Genomic DNA, 16,478 nt, shown 5'->3' on the forward strand with positions numbered 1-16,478 from the left:
ATAAAGATAAAAAATGTCGGTGATGATAAAGATTGTTGGTTTGCAAAAACTGAGGGTAAAAGATATTGATAATGTTTGAGATGGTTGGGTGCACATTGATGTTACAATATTAGTAAATATGAAAGTCTATTAAAGACGTAAAGATATTGGTGGTTAAATGAGATTTTATTGGTTGATCGAAATATTTTTAGATGTAGTCGAGAAAGAGGTTGGTGAGTTATTTAGAAAAAAAAATTAAATAAAGGTCTTCTTATTAAATTTGTTATCAATTTTTTTTTTGATAAAGAAGACAACGATGAATGGAAGGAGGAAGACAACCACTATGTTGCCCAATCACTAAGTCCCTAATGTTTAGATCCTAAAGGTTGACGAAGAAAATGATGATGAAGGAGATGAAGACGATGATACGATGATAACGACACATCAGAGATGCAAGAATATTGTATATTTCAATTTTTTATATGTTGTATTTATATTTAAGTTATTAGACATATTTTTTTTTTTTAAGTAAGAACACTTTAGAGTTATGTTAAGCTGCTCCAATTGGAGCCCCGCTTATTGAGACATGTCACTTCACTCCAAATGTATGATAGAATCATAGTTCTACAAATCTACAAATCTGATTGTTGTATTAAAAATAATAATACTTAAAATATTAAGTCTCCCCGTTACCTTCTAATTAATAATATCATAATTGAAGTGAGAGATTAAAACTCTAAATACAAAATGAAAAATGGTTATGATTGAAGTGAGAGACTAAGACTGTAAATACAAATTTTAGAGGTTGTTGTATGGTCTTGATCAAATGATAAATTGTATTAACTCAATAGTGAATCTCAAATTAGTAGTACCACTTTGTCAAAAAGACAAAATATTCTAAGATTTCATGTATTACAATCTTTTTGTCTGATTTGGATTGAGATTTTTTTTTTAATTTAGAGAAGAAAAAAGAATTGATTGATGATGATTTTGAGGAGGTGATGATTATTTTTGGTAAAAAGTCTTAAAGGGTATTAATATATATGAATAAAATAAAAAATAATAATTTAAAATAAAAGGTATTTTAATGTTTTGATTAATGAAATGAGTAATATAATTGTTTAGAAGTGATTAATTAAAAAATTGATTTTGAATAAATTTTTTAAAAACTCAAAAGAACATGGCACTAGCTTTGAAATGATTATTTAGTGAGAATCACGCGCAGCCAGACATGACTTTGGGAGACATGAGGTAATAGACATCTTTCTACCAAAAATATTATAAGATATTTAGATTAAAAAATAAAACTAATTTAGGTTGACCTATCAATTATCAAAAATTTAATTAGACATGTATAGTATTAAAGTTTAAGAAAATTGTAAGTGGTAAGGTTAGCTTTTTATATATATATATATATATATATATATATTAATATTGGTTAATTTAGCCTTGTATATATTTATTGTTATTAAACATCTATTAATACTTATATTTTAATACATTCTTTTATCCTCTCTCATCATATAATTATTCAACTCATCATTTTATCAAAAATCCTTTTTAATATAAATAAATTTTTATTAACACACAAAATTATTTAAAATTAAATTAATTTACATATTTCAAAATTTATTTTAGTTAATACTATAAAATATTTTAATAATTAAATTAATTGAAATTTAACCAAACCCAAACAAAAACAATAACATTATCTTTTATATTAGTTAAAGTTTTATTTTATTCTCACATGTAAGGTTAGCTTTTTATATTAATATATATATATATATATATATATAAATATTGGTTAATTTAGCCTTGTATATATTTATTGTTATTAAACATCTATTAATACTTATATTTTAATACATTCTTTTATCCTCTCTCATTATATAATTATTCAACTCATCGTTTTATCAAAAATCCTTTTTAATATAAATAAATTTTTATTAACACACAAAATTATTTAAAATTAAACTAATTTACATATTTCAAAATTTATTTTAGTTAATACTATAAAATATTTTAATAATTAAATTAATTGAAATTTAACAAAACCCAAACAAAAACAATAACATTATCTTTTATATTAGTTAAAGTTTTATTTTATTCTCACATCAAAAATTAACTTGTGATTTAATCCTTAGTTTAATCATGCATATTTTATATCAAATTATTTTAGTTATGCCTCAAAATAAAAGAAAGATTTTATTTTTTTAAAGATTCATAAAATATGATATAAATATAGTTGTTTAAACAAATATTTTAAGTTTATAGGTCAACCAAGTATATATATATATATATATATATATATATATATATATATATATAATTAATATATTTATTTTACTATAACAATTTTAAAAAATTATATATATTTAAGTAAAATAACGTTATACAAAATTTATATCTATAAAATTAATCATATTAATTAATCAATTTAATAAATAAATAATAATTAATTTAATTTATAAATATATAATTGTAAAATTTTTAAACTTATCGTAATTATAAATCTTAAAAGATTAATTAATTTAAAATGATAGGTAATCAGCCCAATATTTGTGGGAGCCCATCTTTATCTATAAAACAAAGTCATTTTATTTTTTTTGTATCCCTAGAATCAACCAGCCTCTATTAATTCATATTTGAACCCTAGTAGCCGCCTCTATTAATCCATATATAAACCCTATCATATATAAACCCTAAGCAGCGGCACCTTCATTTTCTATCACTTCTACCTCAACCTTCGTATATAACAAAGCCGCCCTGTTTTGATTTCTTAGCTTCTTCCTTCCATATAATCGGCGCCCTTAGATTTCTTAGCTTCTTCCTTTCCTATAATCGGTATTCAATACATTTTTCAAGTACTCAAGTTCTTATTTTTTTTTAAATGTTGTTTTACTATCAATAATAATCTATAAAATTTGTTAATGTTTTTTTTACTTTTTTTTTTATTAGAGAAGAAATAGCATGTCACCCACTTCTATGGTTTTCCATATGGTTTCTGTTTAAACTCAAAATGATCACTTCTATGGTTTCGGCTTAAACTCAAAATAATTCTAGTAGGCTATCTTTGTGGGTTAAAAATGGAACTCGCAAACACAACAAACTATTTAACTAGGCACATAATTTGATGTTTGATAGGTTCAAACTCATAACCTCAAGAAAATTGAGAATATCCATATTTTGTTACCTTTTAGCCTAAAAGTAACCAGAGGTGGATATACTTATTCTCCTTGAAAGGTCCTGAATTCGAGCCTATTAGACGTCAATTTCTGCACGCCTAATTAAATAGTTAAGTGTGTTTGATGATTAAATAGTTAAGTGTGTTTGATGGTTATGTTCTTAACCTTGTGACCACTAATATTATGTATATTTTAAAATATATTATTTTTTAGAATTTCATTTGAACAAAAATAAATATTAGCTCTAATAAATAAATAAAAATAAAATATGAAAAATGTAATTAAATATTAGTGCAATAGTTTATGAAGCTATTATTTATACACTACAATTTACCAGCATTAAAAATAATTTTGAAAAACATCATTAAAAAAATTTATTTATTCACACAAAAAAAAAATGTATATATAAATAAATAAAATCTATATAAACTATGTATATTTTTAAACTTTATCCGTATTGATTGTTTTATTTAATTAGTTTAGGTTTAGCCATTTAAAACTAAGTTATTTGGGCCCCAAATATTTAATTTATGAAATAAGTCCGTTATTTATTTATTTATGTAACCCTAGCTTATAATTAATCAATATTTAACCTAGCAACCGCTGCCACCCCGCCTACTCCTCCATTTTTTATATATTTATAAACCCTAGCAGCAGCTTCATCTTCCACAGCCGCACAGGCTCATCATCCTTTCTCTCTCCTTCAAAGCTCCCATCAATGGCGTCCTTCTCTCTCTATATGCATCTTCTCAAACTCTGTATATATTATTGAAGTCAGATCCATTCATTCAGCCATTACCATCGTTTCTAAGCTAGAAGTTGCTTCACTCTTTTACAAATATGAGCTCTTGACAAAACCTAGGGTTCTTTCATTTCTGTATGTCTGGATTTCATATGAAGATTTACCGGTGTATTTATCTGTCAACAACAACAATGGAGGAATGGACAATGGAGACTTTAAGTGTTTTAAGAATTTTATTTGAAAAAGATGAACCCAAAAAACATTGTTGGTGTTAAATGTTTTTAATGCTAAATAATAATATAGTAATGTGAGATTAAAATATAGTTAGAATTTGTTTATAATGTTTATATATATATATATATATATATTTAAAATAAATAAGTTTGAGGTATTTTAATATTTTAATTTATAAAATTAGTAATTTTGAAGTTTGAACCACATTGACCCTTAAATAATTAAAAAAAAAATTATAATATTTGATTGATTTATCTATTGATATAGAAAAAAAGATTTGTTGACTAAGTCACTTAATTTTGTCCTTACTTAAGTTTGACTGACTTTTTTTTTTCTTTGAGAGTTTCCAGGGTAATATCCTTCGTAAGGGTAAGATTTACATTTAGGTTGAAATTTACATTTATGAATTGAAATGTCCGAAAATTCTTCATTTAAAAAATTAAAAACATTCTTATTGGATAATTATGATAACTTTCAAAATCGAAATTGTGAGTCAATCAAAACAATATCACCGTTTTGTTTAATAAGATATCAAAGTGGAAACAAAATTAATTTAAATTTTAAAATCTTTTATCTTATGAAGACTCAAAACTCTTAATATCAAAATCTTTAAATGTATCGGACACTATGTACTAAAATAAACAATTGTAACGATCTGCCTTTAGTATATGAATTAATATCACATTTAATTCTACAGTTATGCAAAATTAGGTTAGTATTTACGTTTCTTGTTTTCAGCATTTTTATAGGCGTAGTTTATTTCTTTTGCTGTAATCTGTTTTTATCTTTATCTTTTGACAATTAGAAATCTCTCTTCATCTGTTTATTTCCACACTTCATTGTTCACCATTTTCTTGCATTCCGCACAACAATTGGTATCGGAGCGGGTTAGATCCGATCAGATTATCACTTTTGTTTTCTGGCGAGAGAATGTCTTCAATGAATCTGAAAATCGAAAAATTCACAGAGGGCGAAACAATTTTGGTCTATGGCAGATCAAAATGCGAGCCTTGCTTAAACAACAAGGCGTCTGGGCACCATTGTCGAAGGAAAAGGCGAAGATAGTTGCAGGTCCTGCAAAGGAGTCTTCCTCTGGTAAAATCACTGCTGAGCTTGAGGTCTTGGAAGAGAAGGCGCACTCAACAATTTTACTCTGTCTGGCTGATGAAGTGATTACTGAGGTATCAGATGAAGATACCGCAATCGGTCTGTGGTCGAAGTTAGAGGCTTTGTACATGACAAAGTCACTAACTAACAAGTTGTTATTGAAGCAACGTCTGTTCAGTCTTCGTATGCTTGAAGGTAAGTCTCTTCGTGAACATCTTGATAAGTTAAACACTATATTACTTGAATTGAGAAATATAGATGTTAAGATCGAAGATGAAGATGCTGCATTAATTCTGTTGGTATCTTTACCCAACTCGTTTGAAAATTTTGTTCAATCGTTCGTTGTGGGTAAAGACTTTGTAACTCTAGAGGAAGTTCGGTCAGCACTTCATACTAGAGAACTGCGTCATAAGGCGAGCGGTGAAATTGTAGACAATCAAGCATCTGGGTTGATTGCCAACATAGTCAACTACAAAGGGTCTGGAAAGAAGAAGGATCAGAAATACAAAGCTAAATGCCCTAATGCTAAAGACATCTGCAATTATTGTAAAGAACCTGGTCACTGGAAGAATAATTGTCCTAAGAAAAGGGGCAAATATTCTACGGCTGCGATAGCACATAAAGACAGAGACACCGACTCGGAGGAGGACATTGCCCTTGTAGCTAACGCTTCTCTACACCCTATTGATACGTGGGTGTTGGATTCAGGGTGTTCATTTCATATGAGTCCGAACAAAGAATGGTTCAATACCTATGAAGATTATGATGGTGGAAACGTTGTCATGGGAAATGATGCCATATGTAAAACGGTGGGTATTAGGACTATCAAAATTCTGACTGATGATGATAAGATACGGACCCTAACTAGCGTTCGGCATGTTCCTCAACTGAAGAAGAACTTAATATCTTTAGGCATTTTAGATGCTAAAGGTTTCAAGTTTAGCGGTGAAGAAGGAACATTGTGCATCAGTAAAGGTTCAAAAATAATACTGAAAGGTATTAAACAGAATACCTTGTATATACTACAAGGTAAGACGCTGACAGGTTCTGCTGCGGTCGCATCCAAATCTGTGAATCGGCACCCTGATGTAACCAAGTTGTGGCATATGCGACTTGGACATATGGGGGAGAGGGGGATGCAAATTGTGTCCAAACGAGATCTTCTATCTGGCCACAAGGTTACCAACCTTGAGTTGTGTGAACACTGCATTTTCGGGAAAAAACATCGCCGCAAGTTCAGTAAGGGAGTTCACAAAACTAAGGGCACACTTATATCCACTCTGATTGATGGGGTCCTGCTCAAGTTGAAGGTATAGGAGGTTATAGCTATTTTGTAACATTCATAGATGATTACTCAAGGATGACCTGGTTGTATCTTCTGAGACATAAGAGCGAGGTATTTAAGACCTTCAAACATTGGAAGGCACTGGTGGAGAATCAAACTGGAAAGAAGGTTAAGAGGCTGCGAACAGATAATGGGCTTGAATTCTGTTCATCTGAGTTTAATGAGTTCTGCAGGGATATGGGGATTGCAAGACATCACACTGTCCGAGGTACACCACAGCAGAATGATGTAGCAGAAAGGGTGAATCAAACATTGTTAGAGAGAGTTAGAAGCATGCTCTCTAATGCGGGATTGACTAGAAAGTACTGGAGCGAGGCTGTCTTAACAGCTTGCTATCTGATAAATCGTGCACCACACACTGGGATTGATTGCAGAATCCCTTACGAGGTATGGTCTGGTAATGTCGTTGATTATTCTCATTTGAAAGTCTTTGGGTGCACATCTTACTATCATGTTAATGAAGGAAAGTTGGAACCAAAGGCAAAACAGGGTATTTTCATGGGCTATGGAGATGGAGTCAAGGGATATAGAATCTGGTCATCTTCTGAAGGTAGAGTAATCCTCAGCAGGGATGTCACCTTTAATGAGAAGTTTATACTTAACTCCTCTATGAAGCCATCACTTTCTAGAGAAAATAATAATACCGAGAAACATGTGGAGCTTGAGGTGGCTCCAGTTCAAGGGACAACTGACATGACACACGATACTGATAAGCCATCTGAGGAAGTTTATCAATTTGGAGCACCTGAAAGTCAATCTGACATTGCAACACGACCTAGAAGGCAAATTAAAGCTCTTGACAGGTTAATTCATTCAATCGAGGGAAGAAAGATCTCAACTGGTCCTGGAATTAGGACAATCAGTCCCTCTATAAATGATACTGAAGAAATGGTAAGTTATGCACTTCAGGTAGCTGAAGATGTCATACATAACGAGCCATCTTCTTACAATGAAGTTGTTAATAGTGTTGATTCTGCGCAATGGATTGCTGCCATGTGTGAGGAGATGGAATCACTTCACAAGAATAATACATGGGAGCTGGTTACTTTACCTAAGGGAAGAAGAGTCATTGGATGTAAATGGATTCAGTCAAAAGGAAGGCGTAGACTACAATGAGATATTCTCACCTGTAGTCCGACACACTTCTATCAGGGTACTACTAGCTATAGTAGCACATCAGGATCTGGAACTCGAGCAATTAGACGTGAAGACGGCTTTCTTACATGGTGAGATTGAAGAGGATATACTGGTGAGTCAGCCTGAAGGATTTCTTGTTCCTGGTAAGGAAACACATGTTTGTAGTCTGAAGAAGTCTTTGTATGGACTTAAATAGTCTCCTCGACAGTGGTATAAGCGGTTTGACAATTTCATGATTGAACATGGTTACAATAGGAGTGCATATGATTGTTGTATCTATCACAACAAAGTCAGTGATGGTTCTTTGATTTATTTACTCCTGTATGTAGACGACATGTTAATCGCAGCCAAGAAGATGTCGGAGATTCAAAAGCTGAAAAACCTTCTTAGTTCTGAGTTTGATATGAAAGATCTAGGTGGAGCACGAAAAATTCTGGGCATGGAAATAGTAAGAGATCGAGTTCAAAAGAAGCTATTTCTTTCACAGAAGAGTTATATTTTGAAAATGTTGTCTCGTTTTGGGATGAGTACATCAAAGGCTCTCAATACTCCTGCTGCTGTTACTGATCATTTGTCTGCATTCACACCCCAGTCTGAAGCTGAGAAGTTATACATGTCTAATGTACCGTATGCTAGTGCGGTAGGTAGTTTAATGTATGCCATGGTATGCACTAGACCTGATATTGCGTATTCAGTTAGTGTTGTTAGCAGGTTTATGTCTCGACCTGGTAAGGAACACTGGCAAGCGGTAAAGCGAATATTTCGCTATCTGAGAGACACATCCGATGTTGGTCTCATTTATGGGAGTAATAACCAGTGTCTCATAACTGGTTATTCTGACTCAGATTATGCTTCAGATATCGATGGTAGAAGATCAATGACCTGATTATGTTTACACCCTTGGTGACTCTGTGGTTAGTTGGAAGGCAACATTACAGTCAACGGCGACGTTGTCCACTACCGAGGCTGAGTATATGGCGCTAACTGAAGCAGCCAAGGAAGGTATATGGTTGAAAGGATTAATCAGTGACCTTGGTATCCATCATGATCAGGCAATTGTTTTTTGTGATAGCTTAAGTGCTATTTGTTTGGCCAAAGATCAAGTGCATCATGATAGAACCAAACATATTGATGTTCGTTATCATTTTCTTCGTACTGAGAAGAGAATCAAAGTGAAGAAGATCAGCACACATCATAATCCTGCTGACATGTTCACGAAGCCGGTTCCACTTAACAAATTCACCCATTGTTTGGACCTGCTAAATGTTGACAGTTGGAAGTAGTTTGATCAGGCTCTTCTTGTTGGGTGATACTAAGGCAAGGTGGAGATTTGTAACGATCTGTCTTTAGTATATAAATTAATATCACATTTAATTCTACAGTTATGCAAAATTAAGTTAGTATTTACGTTTCTTGTTTTCAGCATTTTTATAGGCGTAGTTTATTTCTTTTGCTGTAATCTGTTTTTATCTTTATCTTTTGACAATTAAAAATCTCGCTTCATCTGTTTATTTCCACACTTCATTGTTCACCATTTTCTTGCATTCCGCACAACAACAATAATAAGAAAATTAATCAAGTAGGAAGCTTTACAATCTAATTGTTTTACTATGAGTTTTAATCTCTTTTAAATTTGCTTAATAATTTTATTCTACTTGTTTAGACATATTTCTATTATTTGAAAAGAGATTATTGTGTTTAATTTGTTTTTTATAATAGTTATTGGAAATAGTTTTTTTTTTTTTTTTTTGATGTTTTTAATATCAGAAATTAGTCATTTTTACTTTTATACCTCATTTTAAAAAGACAATGATCCCACCGAATACAACCTTATATATAATTGTGGTCTTCAATAATTTGATTTGGTTTTTTGAGGCCAATTAAACCTAATTCTTTTGGAAGTTCAAGTATTGGAAATCAAGAGGATTACAATATTCCATATCTGTTTGGAAGCTTATTTTTTCTTCTAGAAGACAAGTCTGGTAAGCTAACTATTTAACATGTGATCCAAGAAAGAACAAAAAAAAAAAGCAAAATAATAATAATAATTATTATTGTTATTATATATATTATAAAATATGAAAATCTAATTAAGTAGCTAATTTTTGAGATTTTTAGAGTAATTATTTTATGTGTAAATAAGTTGTGATGATGTAAAATGTTTACTGAGTAATTGAGTATTACTGAGATTTATTGTTTTGGTGGATGCGACTGATATGGCAGATCTACATATTTACGTTATCATCTCAATTATTCTTTGGTGGATTATCTGGTTAAAGAGAAATCGCCGAACTTTCAATGATTAAAGTCGTCTGATTCATATCATTTATAATACTATTATTAATTATTATTATGTTTTCTAATATTAATTCAAGAAAGTACGATCAATAGAGTTTTTCGGGGAGTTATTCGTTCATCTTGGAGTTCTATGAGTTCTCGATAACTTATTAAGTATTGTTTTTTTTATTTTTTATTTATTTTTTATTGTTATTTACATGTCATTATTTATCGTTTTACTTAAACTATTTTTTTTTTCATTTTTAATATATATGAACCTTTTTAAATATATATATATATATATATTTTAACAAATAAAATAAAATGTACGCATCCTCGTAAACTGAATAATGATATAAAGTAAATAATTAGAAAATAAGCTAAAACATTATAATAATCAGGAAATAAGCTAAAACATTATAATAAACACATTTAGCATTACTTATTAAGTTAAGTATTATCAAAATGTATATGAATGTTTAGCAAATAAAATGAACTTGTTATTTGTGGTTTCCTTTGTTTTTCATGTCAATTTATAAGATTTATAAGATGTCTAACTCTCTAAGAAAAATGTAAATTTCTTATTATTCAAAATTATAATAATTAGTTTATACTTATAATTCTAAAAGTAATTTTTTAAATATTTTTACTATATAATTTTTTCATGTATTTAACTAATTTTTTTTATAATATAAACTTTATTAGAAAAAAACTAAGACAATATTTTGTTTGAAATGATACTATCTTTTCACTAATTCACATTTACCTATATTTGAATGCTATAACGAAAATAACCCCAAAAAAGGTATTTGGCATAAACTATAACACAAATTATCATAAGTTAGTAAGACATTGAAACAATTATCGAAGAGGAGCCAAAACCAAGTAAAACTCAAAACAAATGAAAAAAAATACACATCACAAAAGAAAACAATTATCCAGATTAGGAAACAAATAAACATTGGACTATTTGACACAAATCTCCAAATCTAACGATGACAATTATAATTCGTCCAATGCTTTCCAATTCGAATGCATCTCTAGAAACTATTTTTTTCGTTTTACGGGTAGTTAACCGAGAAGAAGTTAGGTATGGTATTTATGTTCCTAGCTCTAACGTCATCCTGATTCTGCTCTGAATACTAATAATCACACACAAATATAATATCACAAATATATTTATTTTTCATATTTTATAAAAGTATATATATATAATATTAAAAACTTCGTTTATATAATTTTATCAATTTTCTTTAAATATGATACAACGGTGTCTCGCAGGAATTTTTCAAAATAAAATATTACGAAAATGAAGTTTTGTTTATTTTTATAGTTGGAGAGACCCAACTTGGTGTGACGTTTATTTATGTCCACATAATATAATGTGAAGGGACATTATTTTCATCTACATTTTTGAATTTTGTGGACAACAAGAAATGAGATAGAAAACAAAGAACAAATTCAGGTTTGCAAACAAAAAAAAAATCATTTGTCGGAGTTTGCACTGTTTGATCGACTTTAAATTTTGAAATCTAGCTTATTGATTATTTCTGGAGCTACGTTCTGAACGGTGAAATTATATTTTCTAAAGCTTCTAAGTTAGTCTGACAAAAACCAGAATTGTAGAATTTGTATTTTTGGTTCATCCTACTATTTTATGTTCTTTGTTATTATTCACTAAGATTGTTGTGTGATATTGGTGCAATTGATAGTGACTCTAGTTAAGTTATAATTGTTGTTTTTGACAAAATTAGAATTCGACATCGAAAAATGATGGGAGTGAGACAAGTTTCTTAGTATATAAAAGAAACTCTCTTTACAATTAGAATAAAATCTCACATCGGAAGATGATGGGAGTGAGAGAAGTTTCTTAGTCTATAAAAGAAACTCTCCTCCCCTTTGGTTTATGTCACTCAATATTTGTTTCTCTTCTTCCTTATTAATTGATAGTCTTAGTGCTTAGAGGCGTAAGCAATTATTGGTCAAACTCCGTTATCAAATTCTGTTAGTGTGTTATTTTTTATGTTTCTTCCTTTTATTCTGTCACTTTTTCCCAACAAGTGGTATCAGAGCTGAAGGTTTGTCTTTGGCATGAAGGCTAAGTCTTTAAAAGGGGAATCAACTTCTTCTTCATCCTGGACGAGGATCCCGATGTCGAATTTGAGTCTTACATCTATCTACCAATGTGGGTTGATGATATGTTGATAGCATCAAAGAGAGCCAAGATGAAATTGACAAATTGAAGGCTCAATTGGGTAAGAGTTTGAAATGAAGATTTGGGAGAAGCCAAGAAAATTCTTAGCATGGAGATAAGCATGGATAGAAAAAGAGGAAAGTTTTATCTAACACGAAAACAATATTTGATGAAGGTGCTACAACAGTTTGGCATTACTAAAGATGAAAAACCTGCAAGTACTCCACTTCCTCCTCATTTGAAAGTTAGTAGACAGTTATCTTTAGAGAAAAATGTAGAACGGGAATACATGGAAAAAGTCTCATATGCAAATGTAGTTGGAAGTTTGATGCATGTGATGGTATGTACGAGACTTGATATTTCATAGCCAATTGGTTTTGTGAGTCGGTACATGCAAGATCAAGGTAAGGATCACTGGAAAGCGGTAAAATGTATTATACGGTATATCCAAGATACTGTAGATATTGGTTTAATATTTGAGTAAGATAAATTATTTAGTCAACGTGTAGTTGGATATTGTGATTCTAACTATGCATGTGACTCTGATAAGCGATGATCAACAACTTATTCACGCTAGCTAAAACGCCAGTCAATTGGAAATTTACTTTGCATTCAATAGTTACTTTGTCTACAACAAAGGTAGAGTATATGGCTATTACAGATGATGTGAATGAGGCAATTTGGCTACAAGAATTGCTAAAAGACTTGTGAGTTGGTCAAGAACATATTGTGGTATATTCTAACGGTCAGAGTGTTATTTACTTAGCAAGAAATCAGGTCTTTAATGCAAGAATAAAGCATATTGACATTCGCTATCACTTTGTGCGGGAAATTCTTAAAGAAGATGTAGTACTTCTCATAAAATTTGTACTACAGAGAATCCTACAGATATGATGACTAAGATGGTGACAAAAGAGCCAAATTTAAACATTGTTTAGATTTGGTAAATATCTTGCGCGTTTGAGTCGGCGCTGAAGAACGTCAATTGGAATCACTTAAGAACTATTTTTTAATAATGAAGATTTGTATTGGATATTGTGTCAATGTGAAGATTTGTTGTTTTTTTGGCACAATTAAAATTCACATCAAAAGATGATGGGAGTGAGAGAAGTTTTCTTAGTATATAAAAGAAACTTTTTTTACAATTAAAATAAAATCCCACAGCGAAAGATGATGAGAGTGGGAGAAGTTTCTTAGTCAATAAAAGAAACTATCACCCCTTTAGTTTATGTCAACCAATACTTGTATCTATTCTTTCTTATTAATTGATAGTTTTAGTGTTCGGAGACGTAGACAATTTTTGACCTAACTTTATTATCAAATTTTGTTAGTGTGCTCTTTTTACATTTCTTCTTTTATTCTGTTAGATTTTCTCAATAATAATTAGAGTAAATATTTACTTGTAACATTGTTGATGATAATGGACTATTAAGTGATCAATACAAGTCTCGTGGTTTTAGTCTCGTTTGTACAGTTTTTTCATGTAAAGATTTGTGTTACATTGTCGTTTTAATTTGATTATGTTTTGCTCATTTCTTATACTCAATTAATTGGAAAAATGTTCTACTTTAATTAATACATTATCTCAACAGATGTTAGTAAAAAAAATTCTGAAATATTATGGGTAAAAATGGTAAACACATTCTCTGTCAAATATGTCTCATTGTCATCTCTACCAACATCTCATATTCTTGACGGGTAGTTTTAATTTGTGATTGTATGTTGTTCAATAAATTTTACGTTTAGAGTTGTTTCATTTTGTGATGTGCATCTAAGATACAAAAACATTTATGTTGTTACAAGATTGATAATTCAATGAATCAGATCAATTTGAGACTTTTGTTGGTTGAAGTGAGTATTATGTTTAATTTTATATTTATTCTAGGTGGTTGGTTGAAGAAGAAGAAGTGTCTCATTTTGTTTCTTTAAGGGTTGTTTGGTTTTAATTATTAAATAAAGCTTAGGATCAAAACAAATAAGGATAAAGACTTCAAGGGTAAAATTCTTTTCTTCTTTGTCCTGACTCCTGACTTTCGCGCCTAGTCTGATAGAATAGCGTCTTCTTCCCGGCGGCGCCCTCTGGTTCTGACTCTTCTGCATTTGCCCATCTCTCTCTCTCTCTGTATATATATGTATGTATTGAAAGCTTGATGAATACTGTAGATAAGATTCCACCATCTTCAGTTTTCAGAGCAATGGATAATACTGCAATCGGCATGGTGACAGCTTTTTCTTCATCTTCTCCCCCATTCTTCTCTAAACACTGGAACCCTATCCATTCCAGTCCATCTATCGTCAAATCCAGATCTGCAATCCGCTTTCAAAACCCAATTCCTAGAAATGAATTTGCATCGTCTTCACCATGTTCTTCTTTGTGTTTCGCTATCAAAAAATCCACCTTTACCGTCGACTTTCCAACATCAACGCTCCGACGACTAATCTCAGAATTCGAATCTCTTTCCGAACCGATAGATCGAGTGAAGCGACTATTACATTACGCTAACCTTCTTCAACCTTCTGACGATTCATTGAAAACTGAATCGAATAGAGTAAATGGTTGTACTGCTAGGGTTTGGGTAGATGTGAAGTTGGATGAAGATGGAAAGATGATGTTTTGTGCTGATAGTGATTCAGAGATTGCAAAAGGGTTTTGTTCGTGTTTGATTTCAGTTCTGGATGGGATGACACCGGAGGAGGTTATGAGAATTGAACTTGAAGATTTGAGAGGTTTGAATATTGTTGGTTTACATGGAAATAGTAGTTCTAGGGTTAATACTTGGCATAATGTTTTGGTTACAATGAAAAAGAAAACTAGATCAATCATTGAAATAAAAAATGGGTTTTCTTCTTCTTCTTTGTCTGTATCTGTATTACCATAGATTGTTCAAACTTCAAAGAATTCTGGGTAGTTTAGTTAGTTCTTCATTGTGCTTTAATGGAGAGACTTTAGCAAATTGTGAAATTAAAAGTTCAAACATTACATGAAATGGTAGATTATTTGAAAATCAAGAAAGGGATTCCTTTCCTTCAAAGCTCACACAACAATTCAAGAAAGGGATATTCATTCTATTACTTGGCAGATTTAGCTTTCCTCTTCTCCAAATAGAAGAACCCAAAAAGAGACACAATTGAAAATGCAGAGAAACAAGCAGATGCGATCTCAAGCGAGGCATGACGTCCACTGATCCCGGCAACACTGAACAGATTCTTCGTCTTCTTGTCGTCGGTTGACTGCCCATATCCCAACGGGGTGTCGTTCGAATCATAAACATATACCCTGACAAAGTAAGTTGCAGTTGGAACATCTTTCTGAATCAACCATGTGACAGAATTGTTGGTGGCGGCGTATGGTTTGGAAGCGATCGCGTGTTGACAAGTCTTGTCCTTTGCGATTTCGTTCACTGTTTTTCTCCATGGTCGGTCTGTTTGGCTCTCTGGGGCATAACAGAGCTTGGCTTTAACAGTTTTGTAAGACGAATCGACTCCAGTTTGATTCAAAAACCATGTCACCGTGATTGATTGCTCCCCGGCTTTCAATACTAAATTCAGAAACAGGGTGAAACAAAGTCAACCAAACATAATCAAGAAGTTCCTTATTTTTTCCGATCTTCATTAAAAACAGAGAAAGAAACATACCTTCTCCTGATGTGGGTGAAGCTGTAACGACAAGGGTCTGAGGAAGTGTACTAAATTCCGTAGCATAGCATGCCATAGCTAAGAAACCGAGAAGGATTGAACTAACCAGAAGAGAACTAGCCATTTTCGTCAAAGAAATAATTTTTCAGGTTAAAAACAGAGGGAGGAATCACAAATATAGCTGTAATTGGTAAGATTGATTCTTGGATGAGACTACTTTAAGATTCATAACTATATATAGAAGAGTCGTCTTCTTCCTTAGAATTATAAAATATTTAATGAACAAGTCAAACTAATATCCCCATGTCTTTTGAATCTTCACAAGAGATGCTTGTCAATACTCGACCGTTGACATTCTCTTTCATTCGAATCAAAAATTGCCTCAAATTGTTAAAAGAAAAACTGGTCTGGTTGGCCATTTGATATTTGTGATTTTTATTTTTAGATATTAATTGTCTAGTGGCATGGTGTGACAAAAAATAAAATAAATCACACTCTTGTTTGATTTCCTTCTAGCTACATTTTAAAAACAAATCGGTTTTCAAGTCCACCTTATTCTATTTTCAGGATATGTCACTAGCTCCGTGCTTACGAACTCGATAACTTATTGGGTAATTATTATTATTTTTTCTCTATTTTTTT

The 16,478-nt window shown here is 31.2% G+C and overlaps 2 protein-coding genes across 2 annotated transcripts; one reads left to right on the forward strand and one right to left on the reverse strand.

Annotated features, from left to right (window-relative positions):
• The first annotated feature begins 14,201 nt into the window (after positions 1–14,201).
• On the forward strand, positions 14,202–15,098 carry LOC124936259 (sufE-like protein 2, chloroplastic). The gene has a single exon (XM_047476743.1). The coding sequence runs from the start codon at positions 14,351–14,353 to the stop codon at positions 15,077–15,079; it is 729 nt and encodes a 242-aa protein (XP_047332699.1). The 5' UTR covers positions 14,202–14,350; the 3' UTR covers positions 15,080–15,098.
• A 141-nt stretch (positions 15,099–15,239) lies between these two features.
• Positions 15,240–16,100, reverse strand: LOC124936260 (high-affinity nitrate transporter 3.1-like). The gene is made up of 2 exons (XM_047476744.1): positions 15,837–16,100; positions 15,240–15,739 (listed from the first exon to the last, which is right to left on the reverse strand). Exons 1-2 carry the CDS (start codon positions 15,958–15,960, stop codon positions 15,270–15,272), a joined length of 594 nt encoding a protein of 197 aa, XP_047332700.1. The 5' UTR covers positions 15,961–16,100; the 3' UTR covers positions 15,240–15,269.
• Positions 16,101–16,478: the final 378 nt, after the last annotated feature.

This window comes from Impatiens glandulifera, chromosome 4 (genome assembly GCF_907164915.1).
Source record: "Impatiens glandulifera chromosome 4, dImpGla2.1, whole genome shotgun sequence".
NCBI classification, from domain to species: Eukaryota; Viridiplantae; Streptophyta; class Magnoliopsida; order Ericales; family Balsaminaceae; genus Impatiens; species Impatiens glandulifera.